The 20,035-nt window shown below is 47.5% G+C and overlaps 1 protein-coding gene across 3 annotated transcripts in view; it reads right to left on the reverse strand.

The window, feature by feature from the left end:
• ACOX2 (acyl-CoA oxidase 2) overlaps positions 1-20,035 on the reverse strand; it is a 35,689-nt gene that overhangs the window by 13,984 nt on the left and 1,670 nt on the right. For 2 of the 3 annotated variants that reach the window (XR_013830347.1, XM_079935590.1), the window contains exons 2-12: positions 19,477-19,659; positions 18,887-19,049; positions 18,525-18,676; positions 18,000-18,107; positions 15,739-15,858; positions 15,299-15,414; positions 14,423-14,595; positions 12,232-12,394; positions 4,654-4,844; positions 2,910-3,080; positions 316-421 (exon numbers count right to left, since the gene is read on the reverse strand). Coding sequence is in view for 2 of the 3 variants with exons in the window: in XM_079935590.1 (XP_079791716.1) it covers positions 316-421; positions 2,910-3,080; positions 4,654-4,844; positions 12,232-12,394; positions 14,423-14,595; positions 15,299-15,414; positions 15,739-15,858; positions 18,000-18,107; positions 18,525-18,676; positions 18,887-19,049; positions 19,477-19,636 (1,623 nt within the window). In the remaining variant the exon portion in view is untranslated. Of the gene's footprint in view, positions 1-315; positions 422-2,909; positions 3,081-4,653; positions 4,845-12,231; positions 12,395-14,422; positions 14,596-15,298; positions 15,415-15,738; positions 15,859-17,999; positions 18,108-18,524; positions 18,677-18,886; positions 19,050-19,476; positions 19,729-20,035 lie in introns of all 3 variants that reach the window. The other variant, XM_079935591.1, reaches the window with a different exon arrangement.

The raw sequence follows: 20,035 nt of genomic DNA on the forward strand, positions 1-20,035 counted from the left end.
CAGACATCTAAGGATTGCCTGTGGGGCTGAGGAGAGACTTGACCTGCTTTTCTATCTGGGAGGAAATATTTGAACAACCTGAAGCAAATCCAATAACACTGCCTCATTACACTTTTTCCCTAAGAGCTGCCAGTAAGATTGCTTTGGAGTTAAGTCCTTTAATTAAAATACCCTGGACTAAAGCCTTGAAAGTCAAATAAAGGCAGCCACTGAGCAGGGCTGGGGAATAATGGCAGAGTTCTGATTTTCTCAGCAGGACAACCTGCTGGGGAAACAAAACAGGTCTGTTTCAGCTTTAGCTGCTGGGCAGCTCACCTTGGCGGCCTGGAGATGTATGACAGTGGTCTGGTTCCATGCCTCGTGCCTGTCAGCCCCAGATTGCATGAGAGTCTGTAAGTGATGCACTGAGTCCTTTATGAGCCTAAAGGCCAAAGAAAAAAGGTTCTGTTTTTGAACAAGTGGGGAAGAGATGGGTGGCATTTGGTCCCAGGCTGCCTGGGGTCCCACAGAAGTAGAAATAATACCAATTTATTGACCATTTGTTTGTGTTACAAACCTAAATACTTGGTATATGTTATCTCTTTAACCCTTTTAAGAGTAGGCATTCCCAATTTGCAGTGGGGAACACTGAGTGCTAGAGAGGCTAATTAACTGGTCCAGCGTCACGTAGCTAGTAAGGAGTGGAGCTGTTCTTAACCTCCCGGCTGTAAAGCCTCAGGGCCCGGGCACCATCCCTTCTTTCTAATGCAGACTCCATCCTGATACCAGTGTTTTCAGGCCATTCAACTGACTGACTTCCTATGGCTGAGCAAGGAGAGTGGTTTTCCTCTAAAGGCTGGTGAAGCCTGTCAGTCACCCAGTCTGCTCTAAGTTCTACCAAAGGGACCTTAAAAGAAAAGAAAAGAGGAGAAAAGAAAACCAATCCTTGTTCTCCAAACCACGAAATTGGTAATTTGCCATTTAGTTAACCTTTATTCTTTTATTTTCTATTCCCTGCCCATCCACTCATGACCCTTGGAATTTGTATGCAAAACAAACTGTTTATTAAGCAATACTTATTTTGCTTTGTCATGGGATAGATAAGCACATGTCACATTGAGTTCTAAGCAAAAAGCAATATACAGCCATCCCTTGGTATCTCCAGGGGGATTGGTTCCAGGACCACCACAGATACCAAAATCGAGATACTCAAGTCCCGGTATAAAAGTGTAGTATGGTCACCCTCCTTATTCACAAGTTCTGCATCTGGGGATATGGAAGACCAACTTTGATGGCATTTTAATTACCCTGAGCAGCCTTATTTTGCCCGTCCCACTGCTCCAACTGAAATGTTAGTTCTGTGAGACCTGGGGTTTTTTTTTTTTTCCCTACATTGGGTCTTCGTTGCTGCGTGCAGGCTTTCTCTAGTTGCAGCGAGCGGGGGCTACTCTTCATTGCGGTGTGTGGGCTTCTCGTTGCGGGGGCTTCTCTTGTGGAGCACAGGCTCTAGGCTCACGGGCTTCAGTAGTTGCAACATGCAGGCTCAGTAGTTATGGCTTGTGGGGTGTAGAGCGCAGGCTCAGTAGTTGTGGCGCACGGGCTTAGTTGCTCCGTGGCATGTGGGATCTTTCGGACCAGGGCTCGAACCCATATCCCCTGCATTGGCAGGCGGATTCTTAACCACTGTGCTACCAGGGAAGCCCGAGGCCTGGGCTTTTTGTCGGACTGGTTTACTGATAGATCCCTAGTGACTGGAACAGTGCCTGGCAGATTATAGGTACTAAATATTTGTGGAAAAACATAAATGAATGTCCCAAGTTGCTTGTGATCTTGAAATGACTATTAACCATCCCTGAGACCACAGGTTAGGATATAAGACCTCATATTATATAATGAAACTGTTTTTTCCAGGTTTTTTTGGTGTTTTAGTTGGGGAGGGGCTCAGAAGGTTTCCTTTCTAGGTAGCTAAATCTCTCCACCTTTTCCATGATGGTGTCTTTATTCCCAGCCCCCTGGCATGTTTGGACATTCCTGACATACAGTAAGTGTCCAACGATATTTGCTGGATGACAGAATGGAGGAGTCCTTGGTCTTGTCTGTGTTACCTGGAGCCTACTAGACCCTGGAAATAAACATATACTATCCCTTGTTATGGTCACATTTTTGAAAATTATTTTTAGATTGTGGGATATTTCGAATATGTGAGCACAGTTGTCCCTCTGTATCCACAGTTTCCACATCTTCAAATTCAACCAAGAATCAAATATTTGGGAAAAAAACATTCTAGAAAGTTCCAAAAAGCAAAAATAGCATTTGCTGCATGCTGGCAACTATTTACATATCATTTACATTGTATTTACACCTATTTACATAATATTTACATTTTATTGGGTATTATAAGTAATCTAGAGATGATTTAAAGTAAATGGGAGGATGTGCATATGCAAATACCTACACATAATATTGCAAATCTGCAAATATCCCATTTTATAGAAGGGACTTGTGCATCCTGGGAGTTTGGTATCCGCAGGGGTCCTGGAACCAATCCCCTGCAGATACAGATGGATGACTGTATTGCTTTATTTATTAGTATTTACGTACCAATACATATGTAGTATTTACATATGGGTACATTCTTTGTAATGCAAACCACAGTAAGAACCTAAAGATTTTAAAAATTCCTTGCACTGGCTAGAGGGGTGATGTCTTCCTACTATCTTGACCAGGATGGGGAAGTGATAGTGGTCCATGGCTGACAGGTGAATTCTCCTTTCTGCCCCTGGTGGCAGGAGCTGAGAGGACTGAGGAGGTTGGGGAAGGGGGTGGTTTTTGGAAGAGTATCCTAGAATGTCCACCCAGCCAGTCCGAAAGGCCTTAGTGGGAAGGAGCCTGCCCGCAGGTGGGATGGTTGATTTCTTAGCTTGGCTTACCTGGCTGCCACGTGTGCCCAGGCCGTGGTGTAAAGCTCTGGGTGGAGGAAGTCGGCTACATTTTGGGCTGGGCACTTGGCCAGGTCAGGTGCAGTCAGGTATGCAACAGACTGAGGGAGAGACCTCTGTGATGTGGACTCCTGAGCCTGCAGGTAGCTCTTCACCAGAAACCTAGGGGGCAGGGGTACCAGCAGGTGAGAGGGTGGGGAGCCCTGAGGGACAGCCCAGCACCCCTCTCCCAGCGTCATGCACTCTTACGCTCCCTGTGGGAGAACCAGGGCCACCCACTTTCTTTCCCAGGTCCCTACTGATAGCTACTCTTCACTCAAAAGCCGAAATGCATCCCGAGGCTGTAGCTTCTTTCACAGTGAAATGGAGCTGGAGCTGTAGACTGCAGACATTCTCAGACCATGAACATAAATTCTTTTGATACCTGAACAAACAGAATCTTTTCTCTTGGTTAAGATCTTATGATTCGGGGATTTATGATGAATTGTACAGTGATGGCGGAAATTAAATTTTCTTAGCTCATAAAAGGATAGATGCAAGATTGCAAGCATGTATAGGAGAACTACAGGTGACTCTTAGCTTCTTCCTTGTGCTAATCCAATGGTTAGCGGCTCTGGGTCAGACAACCCTGGATTCCTCTGCAGCTCCATGCAGACCTGTGTGACCTCACTTCCCTCAGCCTCAGTGCCTCCATCTCTAGATGAGGATGGGGTCACCTGAGAGGGGGTTTGGGAAAACTGAATGAGATAATATTTGCAGAGCACTTGGCACAGTGTGGGGCATAGAGTATCTAATACATGATTTTGTATTCCTTTTGTAATTTGAAAAGAAAAAACAAATGTTGTATGTTTAAAATTTTTTTAAAGAAATGTTACCTAGCCAATTTGCCAGCAGGTCCTTTCTCCCTGCCTGGAGAAGTATTTGGCCTGTCTACTCACCTGAGATAGACGCACGTGAAAGGCCTGGTCAGCCACGAGACCCACAGACATAAGAGAGAGAGAAAGAAACCGCCTGTTGCGGGGAGGGGGGATCAGCCATTCCTCCCTGCCTTTCAGGTTGGAGCCTCCTGGTGCAGACCCTGTGCTGAACCTGGGGATGCTACAGTGAACAAGGCCGGCAGACTCCCTGCCCTCAAGGCCCGTCACACAAAAAGAGACGCAGTGGGGGGGCATCTGAAGGAAGTGTCATTTTAGCTGAGACCTGAAGATGAGGAGGAGCCTGGTGGTGGAGAGGATTAGGGGGAGGGAAGTGAGTGTGCAGGCCCCGAAGAAGAAACGTGTGGCTGGCAAAGTGAGCAGAGGAGAAGGTTGTGAGAGGATGGAGGGGAGGCAGGGGCCATGTCTTAAGGTCCTTGCAGGCCACAGTGTGGACTGTGGCATTTTCCTGTGAGCTGTGGGAAGCCATTGAAGAATTTCAAGCAAGGGAAAGATGTGATCTTCTTTAGGCTTCAAAAAAATCCCCCTGGCTGCCTGTGGAGGAAGGACAGAAGTGGGGCAGGGTGGAAGCAGCTGACCAGTGAGGAGATTGATGTTGTCCCGGTGGAGGGTGTGGCAGCCTGGCTGGGAGCTGCATGAGTCTGGGGAGAATGGATGGATTGGAGACATAATGTGGGAGTTGGACAGTCTGCAGACGGTGGTCCCCAAAGTCTGCTCCTTCTGTGGGCATCAGATGGTGCTTCAACCCAGGCAGAAGCTTGGTGGGGTCCCTGAGGGTTGGACAGAGACGTGGGCCTTACCTGGCTGTCTGCAGGTAGAGCACCGTGTTCTCACCCTCGTAGGTGCAGGAGGCTGTCACTCTGGTGACCAGGGAGGGCAGGCCGCTCAGCTTCGAGTAGCCATGTCCACCACAGGCCCTGCGGCACAGCTCAGCTCCCTGGACGCAGAAGTCCGACACCAAGGCCTTCATACCTGCACTCAGTGCGTGAAGCTGCAAAAACAGGAAGGGGGTCAGGTGGCCTAAGGGGCCCTTCAGTTACAGCCATGCTTGCCACTCATGGAGCACCCACTCTATGCTGAGAACAGCTCTGTGAGATAAGAACTGTTTCCTCAGCTCACAACTTTATGAATGAGAAGACTGAGACTCCGGTTACGTGACTCACCCAAGGTCATAAAAAGAGGCAGTGTTGCTGTAGGGGCAATAAGAACGAAGGAAAACTGTCTAGACCAGTGTCTCCAGGATCTTGGGAAGAGAGTGCTTCTAGGATTGGTCTCGCCATTATCCAGGAGCTGTGGATTTTGCTGGCAGGCAGAGGTTTTGGAGGGCTTGTCTGTGAGGATGCAGGTCCACCATCAGCCCACTTCTCTGGGTTGTAGGAGGGGCTGCCAGGCAGCCAACCTGGTTTGAGTTTTTGGTTCTTGAAAGCCCTTACCCATCTTTCACACTTTCAAGTCCTTGGGAGGAAGGGTCATGTCCCTTAACCTCTCTGTGCTTCACTTTCCTCATCTGTAAAATGGGTATACAGATGGTGCCTGCGGTACAGTTGGAAGGATTACTGAAGCAATGCTTACAAAGCACAGAGCCTGGACAGACCAAATCTGTATGTAAGGCCACCGTCCTTTATCTGAGAATCTTGGGTCCAGATGCGTTTTGTAATCAGATATGTTTTGAATTTTAGAAAGGTAAAGCAGCGCACTTAAGGTAGATTATATATAATACCCCTAGAGGAGTCCAGGGAGACCCTAGTGATCCAATGTATTAATATTTTCGGCTGCAAAATGTATTCACACTCAGTGGGATAAATCAGGTTAATTCAGGTCAAATTGTGCCGCCAAATGAGTTCTAAATGACTTTTGGTTTTCAGAGCTTTCCAGGTTTCAGAGACACACCAGGGGGGACTTCCCTGGTGGCACAGTGGTTAAGAATCTGCCTGCCAGTGCAGGGGACACGGGTTCGATCCCTGGTCTGGGAAGATCCCACATGCCGCAGAGCAGCTAAACCTGTGTGCCACAAGTACTGAGCCTGTGCTCTAGAGCCTGCGAGCCACAACTTCTGAGCCTGCGTACCACAACTACTGAAACCCGTGCCTAGAGCCCCTGCTCCGCAACAAGAGAAGAGAGATTGGTTCAAGATGGTGAAGTAGGAGGACATGAGCTCACTTCTTCTTGCGGGAGCACTGGAATCACAACTAATTGCTGAACAGTCATCGACAGAAAGACACTGGAACTCACCAAAAAAGTTCAAGATACCCCACATCCAAAGACAAAGGAGAAGCTGCAATGAGACAATAGAAGGGGCGCAATCACAATAAAATCAAATCCCATAACCGCTGGGTGGGTGAGTCACAAGCTGGAGAATACTTATACCACAGAAGTCCACCCACTGGAGTGAAGGTTCTGAGCCCCACGTCAGGCTTCCCAACCTGGGGGTCTGGCAAAGGACCTGGGAGGAGGAATTCCCAGAGAATCAGACTTTGAAGGCTAGTGGGATTTGATTGCAGGACTTCAACAGGACTGGGGGGAAACAGAGCCTCCACTCTTGGAGGGCACACACAAAGTAGTGTGCACATCAGGACCCAGGGGAAGGAGCAGTGACCCCATAGGAGACTGAACCAGACCTACCTACTAGTGTTGAAGGGTCTCCTGCAGAGGCAGGGGTTGGCTTGGCTCACTGTGGGGACAAGGACACTGGAAGCAGAAGATCTGGGAAGTACTCCTTGGCATGAGCCCTCCCGGAGTCTGCCATTAGCCCCACCAAAGAGCCTGTAGCCTCCAGTGCTGGATCATCTCAGGCCAAACACCCAACAGGGAGTGAACTCAGCCCCACCCATCAGCAGACAAGCAGATTAAAGTTTTACTGAGCTCTGCCCACCAGAGCAACACCCAGCTCTACCACCACCAGTCCCTCCCATCAAGAAGCTTGCATAAGCCTCTTAGATAGCCTCATCCACCAGAGGGCAGACAGCAGAAGCAAGAAGAACTACAGTCCTGCAGCCTGTGGAAAGAAAACCACATTCACAGAAAGATAGAGGACTATGTACCAGATGAAGGAACAAGATAAAACCCCAGAAAAACAACTAAATGAAGTGGAGACAGGCAGCCTTCCAGAAAAAGAATTCAGAATAATGATAGTGAATATGATCCAGGACCTCGGAAAAAGAATGGAGGCAAAGATTGAGAAGATGCAAGAAATGTTTATTAAAGAACAAACAAACACAGATGAACAATTCAATAACTGAAATGAAAACTACACTAGAAGGAATCAATAGCAGAATAACCGAGGCAGAAGAACAGATAAGTGACCTGGGAGACAGAATGGTAGAATTCACTGCCACAGAACAGAATAAAGAAGAAAGAATGAAAAGAAATGAAGACAGCCTAAGAGACCTCTGGGACAACATTAAACACACCACATTCGCATTTTAGGGGTCCCAGAAGGAGAAGAGAGAGAGAAAGGACTAGAGAAAATATTTGAAGAGATTATAGTCGAAAACTTCCCAAACATGGGAAAGGAAATAGCCACCCAAATCCAGGAAGTGCAGAGTCCCAGGCAGGATAAACCCAAGGAGAAACACACCAAGACACACAGTAATCAAATTTACAAAAATTAAAGACAAAAATTATTAAAAGCAACAAGGGAAAAATGACAAATAACATACAAGGGAACTCCCATAAGGTTAAAAGCTGATTTCTCAGCAGAAACTCTACAAGCCAGAAGGGAGTGACACGATATACTTAAAGTGATGAAAGGGAAGAACCTACAACCAAGGTTACTCTACCAGGCAAGGATCTCATTCAGATTCGACAGAGAAATCAAAAGCTTTACAGACAAGCAAAAGCTAAGAGAATTCAGCACCACCAAACCAGCTCTACAACAAATGCTAAAGGAACGTCTCTAAGTGGGAGACACAAGAGAAGAAAAGGACCTACAAAAACAAGCCCAAAACAATTAAGAAAATGGTAATAGGAACATACATATCGATAATTAACTTAAATGTAAATGGATTAAATGTTCCAACCAAAAGGCATAAGCTTGCTGAATAGATACAAAAACAAGACCCATATATATATATATATATATATATATATATACATATATATGCTGTCTACAAGAGACCCACTTCAGACCTAGGGACACATACAGACTGAAAGTGAGAGAATGGAAAAAGGTATTCCATGCAAATGGAAATCAAAAGAAAACTGGAGTAGCAATACTCATTTCAGATAAAATAGACTTTAAAGTAAAGAATGTTACAAGAGACAAGGAAGGACACTACATAATGATCAAGGGATCAATCCAAGAAGAACATATAACAATTATAAATATATATGCACCCAACATAGGAGCACCTCAATACATAAGGCAACTGCTAACAGCTATAAAAGAGGAAATCGACAGTAACACAGTCATAGTGGGGGACTTTAACACCTCACTTACACCAATGGACAGATCATCCAGACAGAAAATTAATAAGGAAATACAAGCTTTAAATGACACGGTACACCAGATAGATTTAATTGATATTTATAGGACATTTCATCCAAAAACAACAGATTACACTTTCTTCTCAAGTGCACACGGAACATTCTCCAGGATAGATCACATCTTGGGTCACACATCAAGCCTCGGTAAGTTTAAGAAAATTGAAATCATATCAAGCATCTTTTCTGACCACAGCACTATGAGATTAGAAATAAATTACAGGGAAAAAAACCCATAAAAAACACAAACACGTGGAAGCTAAACAATACATTACTAAATAACCAAGAGATCACTGAAGAAATCAAAGAGGAAATCAAAAAATACCTAGAGACAAATGACAACAAAAGCACGATGATCCAAAACCTATGGGATGCAGCAAAAGCAGTTCTAAGAGGGAAGTTTATAGCAATACAATCCTACCTCAAGAAACCAGAAAAATCTCAAATAAACAATCTAACCTTACACCTAAAGGAACTGGAGAAAGAAGAACAAAGAAAACCCAAAATTAGTAGAAGGAAAGAAACATAAAGATAAGAGCAGAAATAAATGAAATAGAAATAAGGAAAACAATAGCAAAGACCAATAAAACTAAAAGCTGGTTCTTTGAGAAGATAAAATTGATAAACCTTTAGCCAGACTCATCAAGAAAAAGAGGGAGAGGACTCAAATCAGTAAAATTAGAAATGAAGAAGGAGAAGTTACAACAGACACCGCAGCACATCAAAAGAGACTACTACAAGCAACTCTATGCCAATAAAATGGACAACCTGGAAGAAATGGACAAATTCCTAGAAGGTATAACCTTCTAAGACTGAACCAGGAAGAAATAGAAAATAACAGACCAATCACAAGTAATGCAATTGAAACTGTGATTAAAAATCTTCCAACAAGCAAAAGTCCAGGACCAGATGGCTTCATAGGTGAATTCTATCAAACATTTAGAGAAGAGCTAACACCCATCCTTCTCAAACTCTTTCCAAAAACTTGCAGAGGAAGGAACACTCCCAAACTCATTCTATGAGTCCCCCATCACCCTGATACCAAAACCAGACAAAGATTCTACAAAAAAAGAAAATTAGAGACCAATATCACTGATGAATATAGATGCAAAAATCCTCAACAAAATACTAGCAAACAGAATCCAACAACACATTAAAAAGATCATACACCGTGATCAAGTGGGATTTATCCCAGGGATGCAAGGATTCCTCAATATACACAAATCAATCAATGTGATACACCATATTAACAAATTGAAGAATAGCAACTGTATGATCATCTCAATAGATGCAGAAAAAGCTTTTGACAAAAGTCAGCACCCATTTATGATAAAAACTCTCCAGAAAGTGGGCATAGAGGGAACCTACCTCCACATAATAAAGACCATATATGACAAACCCACAGCAGGAATCATTCTCAGTGGTGAAAAACTGAAAGCATTTCCTTTAAGATCAGGAACAAGACAACAATGTCCACTCTCGCCACTATTATTCAACATAGTTTTGGAAATTTTAGCCACGGCAATCAGAGAAGAAGAAATAAATGGAATCCAAATTGGAAAAGAAGAAGTAAAACTGGATCACTGTTTGCATATGACATGATACTATACATAGAGAATCCTAAAGATGCCACCAGAAAACTACTAGACCTAATCAATGAATTTGGTAAAGTTGCAGGATACAAAATTAATGCACAGAAATCTCTTGCATTCCTATACACTAAACAATGAAGGATCAGCAAGAGAAATTAAGGAAACAATCCCATTCACCATTGTAACAGAAAGAATAAAATACCTAGGAATAAACCTATCTAAGGAGGTAAAAGACCTGTACTCAGAAAACTATAAGACACTGAGGAAAGAAATCAAAGATGATAGCAACAGATGGAGAGATATACCATGTTCTTGGTTTGGAAGAATCAATATTGTGAAAATGACTATACTACCCAAAGCAATCTACAGATTCAATGCAATCCCTATCAAATTATCAGTGGCATTTTTTACAGAGCTAGAACAAAAAATCTTAAAATTTGTATGAAGACACAAAAGACCCCGAATAGCCAAAGCAATCTTGAGGGAAAAAAACAGAGCTGGGGGAATCAGACTCCCTGACTTCATACTATACAACAGAGCCACAGTAATCAAGACAATACAGTACTGGCACAAAAACAGAAATATAGATCAATGGAACAGGATAGAAAGCCCAGCGATAAAACCACACTCCTATGGTCAGCTAATCTATGAAAAAGGAGGCAAGGATATACAATGGAGAAAAGACAGTGTCTTCAATAAGTGGTGCTGGGAAAACTGGACAGCTACATGTAAAAGAATGAAATTAGAGCACTCCTTAACACCATACACAAAAATAAACTCAAAATGGATTAAAGACCTAAATGTAAGGCCAGACATTATAAAACTCTTAGAGGAAAACATAGGCAGAACACTCTTGACATAAATCACAGCAAGATCTTTTTTGACCCACCTCCTAGAGTAATGGAAATATAAACAAAAATAAACAAATGGGACCTAATGAAACTTCAAAGCTTTTGCACAGCAAAGGAAACTATAAACAAGATGAAAAGACAGCCCTCAGAATGGGAGAAAATATTTGCACATGAATCAACAAAGGATTAATCTCCAAAATATATAAACAGCTCATGCAGCTCAATATTAAAAAAGCAGACAACCCAATCAAAAAATGAGCAGAAGACCTAAATAGTCATTTCTCCAGAGAAGACATGCAGATGGCCAAGAGGCACATGAAAAGCTGCTCAACATCACTAATGATTAGAGAAATGCAAATCAAAACTACAATGAGGTATCACCTCATACCAGTTAGAATGGGCATCATCAGAAAATCTACAAACAACAAATGCTGCAGAGGGTGTGGAGAAAAGGGAACCCTCCTGCACTGTTGGTGGGAATGTAAATTGATACAGCCACTATGGAGAATAGTATGGAGGTTCCTTAAAAAACTAAAAATAGAATTACCATATGACCCAGCTATCCCACTACTGGGCATACCTAGAGAAAACCATAATTCAAAAAGACAAATGCATTCTAATGTACATTGCAGCACTATTTACAATAGCCAGGACATGGAACCAACATAAATGTCCATTGTCAGACGAATGGATAAAGAAGATGTGGTACATATATACAATGGAGTATTACTCAGCCATAAAAAGGAACGAAATTGGGTCATTTGTAGGGATGTGAATGGACCTAGAGACTGTCATATGGAGTGAAGTAAATCAGAAAGAGAAAAACAAATATCGTACATGAACGCATATATGTGGCATCTAGAAAAATGGTACAGATGCACCCATTTGCAAGGCAGAAATAGAGACACAGATGTAGAGAACAAACACCAAGGGGGGAAAGCGGGGTTGGGGGTGGTGTGATGAATTGGGAGATTGGGATTGACATGTATACACTAATATATATCAAATAGATAACTAATAAGAACCTGCTGTATAAAAAAAAATAAAATTAAAAAAAAAATAGAGAAGCCACTGCAATGAGAATCCCACGCACCGCAAGGAAGAGTAGCCCCCACTCGCCGCAACTAGAGAAAGCCTGCGCGCAGCAACGAAGACCCAGCACAGCCAAAAATAAATAAATAAATAAATTTATAAAAACAAAAAAACACACTAGGGATTGTGCACCTGTGTTCTATACACTATCTGCGATCATTTCCTCTAACATGTTTGGAGCTTCCTGGGGGCCAGTTGTAGGTGGATTTATATGTCAGGGTACAGTTCACCTGGGATGTTGGAAGTCTGCAGAGGGAGAAAGTGGAAAGAGCCCATGGGGGCAGGATTGGGGCTGCTTCCCAGTGGGAGGACCATTTCAGCCATGGTCCCAGCTCCTGCCCCCCAGAGAAAGCAGGTATACCTCAGGCAGGAGTCTGAAGTCTCTGTCCAAAATGGAACTGTAGGAGCGATGGAAGAATTCCAAGAGGCTCTTTGCCACGAAGTGGAATGCATAGGCCTTGGCCAGTGGAGGAAAGAGTTTCTGCTGCTGCGTCTGGTAGTCCAGGACTTTTGCCTCTGGGTCACTGAGGGGAAGAAAAGCAGAAGATTTGCTACCTGCCACATCCATCTTCCCATATTCCCAGTGCCATAAAATCCTTAAAAACGGACAGTTTTTTATAGCTCACTGCAAAATTTGACGTAGACTGACGTGACGCTAGTAATAATCTTAAAATTCCATCTAACATGAATATCCACACATTTCACTGTAGAAATATTAACATGTCCGCTTATGGGTGCTGCCCGTTGTGGAGGTTTACAGTATACGCACCGTATTAACCTGCTAAAAATCTGGAAAGTTCTGAATTCCAGCAGATCTGGCCTCAAGGATTTTGGGTGAGGGGTTGTGGCCCTGAAGCCCTGATTATTTGAACCTTGACCTTTCACTGTCCAGGTGCATGTGCTGTGTGCTGGGAAATATGTGGAACCTAATTGATAACTGAGGATGTGAACTTGGGTTGGATGGAATTCCGAGGTAGGGTTTGCACCCGCCTTGTCCGTTGCTGTGTTCTCAGTGCTGGAGACTCTGATCAGCATTAGGGGCCTTCGGTAACTATTAGTGGATTGAAACAGAGTGTGAATGTGAGACGCCTCCCGTGGCTGATGGGGAGAAACCTGGTGTCTCTTCTCTGGGCCAGCAGCCCCTCACCTGGACGTGTACTATTATAACCATCCCAGTCTTATGCAACCCAGAAGACTGGGCTCCGACAGGATATCATTGGCAATACCTCCTTCCCAGCTCCCCTGTCCCCCAGAGAAGACTCCCTCAGCCCAGGATTCTGAAGCCAGGCTGGCTGAGGGTGATTTGGGTTTGCCAGTAAAGGACCCTGGGCTGAGGGCCTGGCATGCTTCACTGCATTTCAGCCCTAGCACCACCCTGGAAGAGCGTTTTTGTCACGCCCATTTAGTTGACGAGGAAGCTGAGGGACAAAGAGGTGGGGTGGCTAATCTAAGCTCCCGGAAGTGGCGGAGCTGAGGGTGGCACCGGGTCTGCCTGGTGTTCGACCCTCAGCCCGTTTTGCGTTAGAGAACTCTGGATCCTTGAGCCCATGGTGTGGAATACCACCGGCCTCTTGAGCCAGACATCCTCAAGTTCCAGTCCTGGTAACCTCACCCTTTCCTTTACAAGTGAGAAGATAGGCCCAGAGAGGGCAAAGGACTTGCCAAGGGGCGCTTACTATAGTTGGGGCGAGAACTGCCAGGTTAAAGCTCGTCTCTGCTCCATGAGTTCGGTCAGTTATGCTGTGTCCAGCCCCACCCTCTCTCCCTGTGCTCATGCTGCGGCCCCATATGCCCAGGCTCCAGTTTGCTGCATGCTGGGTATGTGCCCATTTGGGACATATGTATCCTAAAAAATTATTTGTTTACCTAAAATTGAAATGTAACTGGCAGTCCTGTATTTTTATTTGCTGAATCTGATAACCTTGTGTGTGTGTGTGTGTGTGTGTGTGTGTGTGCACATGCGTGTGTACACATACTCACATCAAAGCAGAGGGTACAGTGAGCCCTTTGGTGCCATGGAGTAGAGCTATTAGCCAGACAGAACCACATACAACAAAATGGGTGCAGGCGTGGACGTACAGAATCAACTGTAGCCAAATACAGTCTGACGTGACAGCTGGGTTTTTCCAGACACAGTCACTCACTGGGCAGACGGAACAATCTCGGGAGCCCCATTCACCCACAGCTTGGTGCCCAGCCGATCCAGATACACTCAGCCAGTCACAGCCATACCCAACTGGGAAACAGTCCGAGTTTGTTGGACAGACTGAGTCAGATCTGGCGGTACAGGGCCAGAGACACAAGATCACACAGAGCCTGATGGGGCCAGACACTGACAGACATAGGTTGGGCCAGCTGGTCAGCCTGGATTAGAGAGAGCCAGATAGAGACCCCACAGACCCGATGGGCCAGGTCCAGGCGGATGTGTGTGCAAGGGGGGGGGGTAACGTGTGCTCCCAGCACCCCACTCTGGCAGAGGGTTGGTGTCAGGGGGTAGGCACTGTGGGATCGAGGTAGCCCGGGCTGCGGTGGCTCCTCTGGGCGCCGCTTGCCTGGGCTGGAGCCGGGATTGGTGGCGTATGACGGAGTAGCGGATGGCAATGACACAGGCCTTCTGCAGCAGTGGTATGACCTCGTTTGACAGCATGTCCACCCGCACCACCACCATGCTGAGGTAGTTGCTCTTTGCTGTTCCGAGCTTGATGTAGGTACCATCTGGCAAGACCTGGTAGACCAAGGACAGGCAGTGGGTCTGAGCCAGGGCTCCCCAGCCTTCCCCACACCCAGAACTGTGGCCCTCCATGCCCTGAAAGCACCACGGTCCTCAAACGGCTCACCCGGGATAGACACAGCCAGCCGCCAGCCAGAATGTGCTGGTGTGGCCACGCTGATTCTTAAAACTGAAACGCTCCTCTGCTTGTTGCTACATAGCCGCTGCCCGAGTGTCTTGGTTCACTGCTCCTCTCCTGTGACACTCCAGGCCTCCCCACAATCCACAGCTCCCCACACTTCCATGGTAACGCCTGGCAAAATGGAGAGCTCCAGAACTTGCTCCAGCACTTGGCTGCTGGCTGTGCAGTGACTGGCTGTGTCCAGGCTGCGCTGTAGGTCGATATGCACATCGTCCTCAGCCCGTTCCTCTTTTCCTCAGATTGCCTTGCCACCCTACCCCACGATTGCGCTGCCACCCCACGAGGTGAGCATTTACCCATGAGAACTCTGAGGTTCAGAGAGGCCACGTGACTGGCCCCAAATCATAAAGCTCCTAAGCTGGGGTTTTACTCAGGTGTGTGGGACACCAGAGCCTCTCTGGGAGGGGTGCCCCAAACTCAGCTCTGTAGAGAAGGGCCCGGAGGCAACAGCAGCCTACAGGGTGCCTCTGTCCCCTCTCCAGGCAGTGCAGGCTTGCAGCCTCCCCGGGACCCCACCTGTGCAAAGCGGCTCAGCATGTTCTCCCTGGGGATGCGCACATGGTCCAGTTGCAGGAAGCCATTATCCGAGTGGTCAAAGTCCATCTTGGGCCCAATGTCTCCAACGGTGATTCCTAGGAGGAGACAGAGGTAGGAACGTCCATCAGCTGAGTGCTTGTGTGTTAGGTACCAACACCCACATTCCAGCTCATCTGAGCCTGCCAGCAGCCTGTGACATTGGGGTTATCATACCTGTTTGCAGGTGACCAAGCTGAGGTCAGGTGCTGGGCCTTGCTCATAGTCATCAGGCCAGTTAGCGCCAGGCCTGTACAACTGGACCCCTCCCTGCCCAAGGGAGACATGCCCCAGTTTCTCCCATGGACCTCTGGGGCCCCCAGGACAGGGAGTCCTGGTGGGGTCTCCTGGCAGGGGTCCTGGAGGAAGCAGCATGAGCTTACCGGGCAGTGGGCTGTGGTCCTCGAGACTCCGGATGGGCACAATAAAGGCATGCATGCCCTGCTGGGCTCCTGAGCAGATCAGCTGGGCCTGGACCAGGGCATGGGTGGCCGACCGTCCCACTGAGGGTAGAGAGGTGAGAAGCCCAGCGTGATCCCTGATGTACAGAGCAGGCAGGCTAACCCTCCCCATCAGGACCCTGGGTGTGGGCCTAGTCTGTGAGGACCCGTGTGGTGGTACGGGAAGGGCAGGACACTCTGTGAGGCTGGAATGGGGCTTTGTTTGAACTACCTTGGAGGGTGTGGGTCAGGGGAGGAGGCACGAGGAGCCTGGAGGACAGAGGGTGTTTTCTAGGGGAGCCGCACAGGACAGGGTATGCGAGGCAGAGGGAACAGCCTGCTCAGAAGCTTGAGGACTGGACTGGCTTGGTGGGGCCAGGCAGCGGAGGTGGTGGCATCCAGGGCAGCCAAGGGGTGCTTGGTCAGGATACCCCTTGATTCATAAGGCCTTTACTCGTCCTTGGAAATGACTGGAACCATCCAGAGAGCTTTAATGTGAGTGTCTGGCTCTAGAATGCACTGGGTTGGTGGCTGGAGATACAGGGGGTTCTGTCTAAACGTCAGGTTTGTATAGGAACCACCCTACGATACACAGGCAGGATCCCCATGGGCTAGGGAAGGCTCTTGGAGGCTGATGGAGATCTTGAGGGGACGAAAGCCCTCTATGCCCTCTGGCCGCTCTTTCTTCCAAAGGCAAAGCTTGACAAAGGCTATGGATTTTAATGAAATCACCCCAAATGGAGCAATCTGGAAAAGCTCTGCATCTTTTAAAACTTGATCTTACTACAGTCTTCTGACTGAAGTGTGTGCTCTTGAGTCATTTCCTTTGGAATCAAGGAGACAGGATTTTTATATCATAGCTGCTGGGGTACGTATGTCAGGATCTGTGGTCAGAACATGGGTCCCAAGTCATAGGGAGATGTGTGCATTGCTGCCCACCCTAGCAGATGGGCGCCTTTGAGACCTCAAAAAGTCCCTGTTCACAAAGAGGGGGAACTACCCCCAAAGAGCCAAACAAACCTAGCAGCGACTTGCAAAGGGCACTGTGAAATAAACAAGCTTGCATTTTTTCTGTCCTCAAAAACTTCTTAATGACTCTCTCTGCCATCAGCCTAATAATATGAATACAGACAGCTAGCATTTACCAAAATCCAGGTGGTACCGCCTCTGTGCTGGTGCTTTGCGGTCTTTGCAGGGCAGGTAAGCTGAAGTCCCATTTTCCAGAAAAGGAAACTGAGGCTCAGAGAACGGAGTGATGTGCTCAAGGTCACTGGCCTGAACGGGGCAGAGCCCAGGTTTGAACCCTGCCTGATTTCAAAAGCTGGTTTCTTTTTTTCTGCAGTTTTGTCAGTGGTCATTGATCACCACGCCCCACCTCCCCGCCCCGAGCATCGCTCTCTTATTCCTCTGGCCTGTCTCTCCACTTCTCTCTCCTTCTCTCAGTCTTTCTCCCTCTCTGCTTGTCTCTCACCTCTCCCTCTCTCTCTTTCTGCTTTAGTTGGACTCCTCACACTTGTTGTATTTTTTTTTCCCCATATAAGTGTTCACCTAATGGGTCCCCAAGTGCTACAGATGTATCCTCAGAGATGTATTCTCAAATCAGAGGAAAAGGGCCCTGGTGGAACCCTGCTCCTTGGGGCTTGGCAAATCACTGAGACTCTGGGAAGCACGGTGGGTGCGGCCTGCACCTGGTGGCCACAGGGGGTGGTGTGGCACCGGTGGCTTGATTGGCGGTGGGGGTGGGCCTGAGCCCTTCTGAGTGTCTGGAGCAGGGGAAGGGAGGGACGTTTTTCGCATTGACTGTACCCTGTGTGCTGGCTGGTGGCAAGCTTAATCATTAACTTGGGAGATGAGAGGAACAGGGGCTGTGGCGAGTGCTGTGTGTGGAGGGTGTGGGGGCAGTGTGCATATGAGAGAGACCTTGACCGTCAGCCCCCAAAGTTTGGGTCAGTTTCCTCAGCTATTTCAAAGTTCCCTTGGCGGCCTCTCAGCCACTCACTGATGAAATTCTTCGTATCCCGTTTTACTACGTAAGAACCTGGGGCTCAGGGAGACGTATTCACTTGCCCAAGGTCACCAGCCTAGAACAGGGAATCAACCTGAGGTCTGTTGAACATCAAAGTCAGTGCTATTCTGCGGTCCAGCTTTGTTCTCCTTGGGGACAGATGGCGGGGGTTGGGGGGATGAAGGGATACTATACTCACGGTCCCCAGGCCACCATTTGATGGCAGTCAGCGTGGGGCTGTGCACCACAAACTCCTGGGTGGCTGCATCGTAGGTGGCTTCAGTCTCCAGGCCCTGAAGATATGTCCCTGGGCATCAAGGAGGGGGGTTAGACATTGGGCCATGGTTGGAATCTCACCGGGGGCGCAGTGTCTAGGTCGGCCTGGAGCCCCCAGTCGTCAGTGCAGTATGGAGTCGGGGTAGCTCCCAGCTGTACTCACAGGCATTTCTCTCCTTTCACCGGTGGGCTCTTTGGGGGACACATGGCCAGCCCATGATAGGGAATGGTGGCTGACATTTCCAGAAGGAACACCTTGCCTCACCACTAGATCATACAATATGTTCGTGTAAATTAGAAAAGATCACCCCCTCCTCAAGACCTTTAACTGCCACCTGCTGTAACATCTTCATATCAAATATATAAATCTATGACTAGTGAGATGTGAATGGGCCCTCTGGAACTGTGCCGTGCACACCTGTACACTGCACCCAGAGCCCTGGCTCACCGTGCCCCAGTTCTGTCTGGGCGTATGTCGCAAGGATCTGTAACTTGTTGCAGAGTGGGTCCCACTTGGCAATCTGCTCCTCTGAGCCGAGGCTCCTGAGCGCTTTCTGGAAGACGAATTGTAACGCTAAGCCCAGATCTCCAGAAAGGCTTCTGCAGGGGAGAGACACAGTGGTTGAACAGCCCATTGGAGACAAGGGCCCCGGTACCCTCAGGCTGGCAGGGTGCAGGAGGGAAGGGGCACCTGATATCCTTCTTTCCCAACAGGTAGTACCTTTGTTGGGGAAAATAGCTCATGGGCTTGGTTTTCTGGGGGGTCCCAGGTGAATTCCTCTCTGGTGGGGTTGCCCTGGGTGTGAGCACCTGTTAGCGTAATATAATTCACGACTGTCTTCAGACCAGCCCAGGCGCTGTGCTAACATCTGGACGTGGAATTTCTTCTTAATGGCGGCTTCATAACGTTCATTCTGGGTCATGAAATAATTATCCTTCAGGCTAAGCTCTGGGTCACTGTGGATGATGCTTTCTGTCAGGGACAGAGAACAGAGAGAGGGCTTAGAGTCCTGGGTGAGGTTCCTGGTACCTTCAAATCTTCCCATCCCCTTGCCTCATGGATGTGGAAAGGAAGTCAGACATTGCTGTCATTTTACAGATGCAATGAATGAGGTCCAGAGGTGGCAAAGTGACATGCCCAAGGTTACAAAGCTATGCAGTGGAAGAATAAGGACTCTATCCAGGTCTTCTGCTGCCTAGGACTCTTCTATCCCTCAGAGGGGCTCAGGAAATATTGACACGTTAAAGATGCCTTCATAGTCCAAAAGAATGAATCTCTAATAGTGGAATTTTGAGAGCAGAGTTTGTTATTTGAAGGTGGGACTGCTATTGAGGGACTGTTCTTCCAAGAAAAGCGTACGGACACGAAGCAGATGCTGCATTCCCCAGCCTCCTCTTACCGACTTCCCTCCGGAGCGCAGTGTTCTGGGCCCCTCCGTCAAGGATGTTGGTGAGCTCCTCCACGCAGAAGGACTGCAAGTGCCTCTCGCTCTCTATGTCAGGGTGCACTTGCCTGCTCCAGGTGTCCCCCATTGACACTCGGTGCACTGGACTGCCCATCCTAGCCCGGGTCTGCCTGGTGTCTGAGAAGAGAGACTTGTGGCCTGGGTGCTCTGAGCCTTGGGCTGTGCTTAACCTGTGTGCAGGAGGAACTGCCCAGGGCTGAGTGTCAGCTGAGGCCTGCTTTGGGGGAAAGCAACCTCCCTTAAATGCTCGTGTGCCACTCCACCCCCGCGCTCTCCCCTGTGGCCCTTGGCTGTGTACCAGGCACTGTCCAGGACTGTATGCAGTAACTGCTCAGTAAACAGTAGTTCAGTGCGTTCTAGCCAAGATTTGGACAGGGTCTGATTGCCTGGGGGAAATTCTCACATAAAGTCATTGAAGGTCACGTACGAAGAAATTCATGTTAGAGAGGTTAAGTGCATGGCCTCTAGCTGCACAGCTACTGCTGGCCAGGGG

This window comes from Stenella coeruleoalba (assembly GCF_951394435.1).
Source record: "Stenella coeruleoalba genome assembly, chromosome: 10".
Taxonomy (NCBI): Eukaryota; Metazoa; Chordata; class Mammalia; order Artiodactyla; family Delphinidae; genus Stenella; species Stenella coeruleoalba.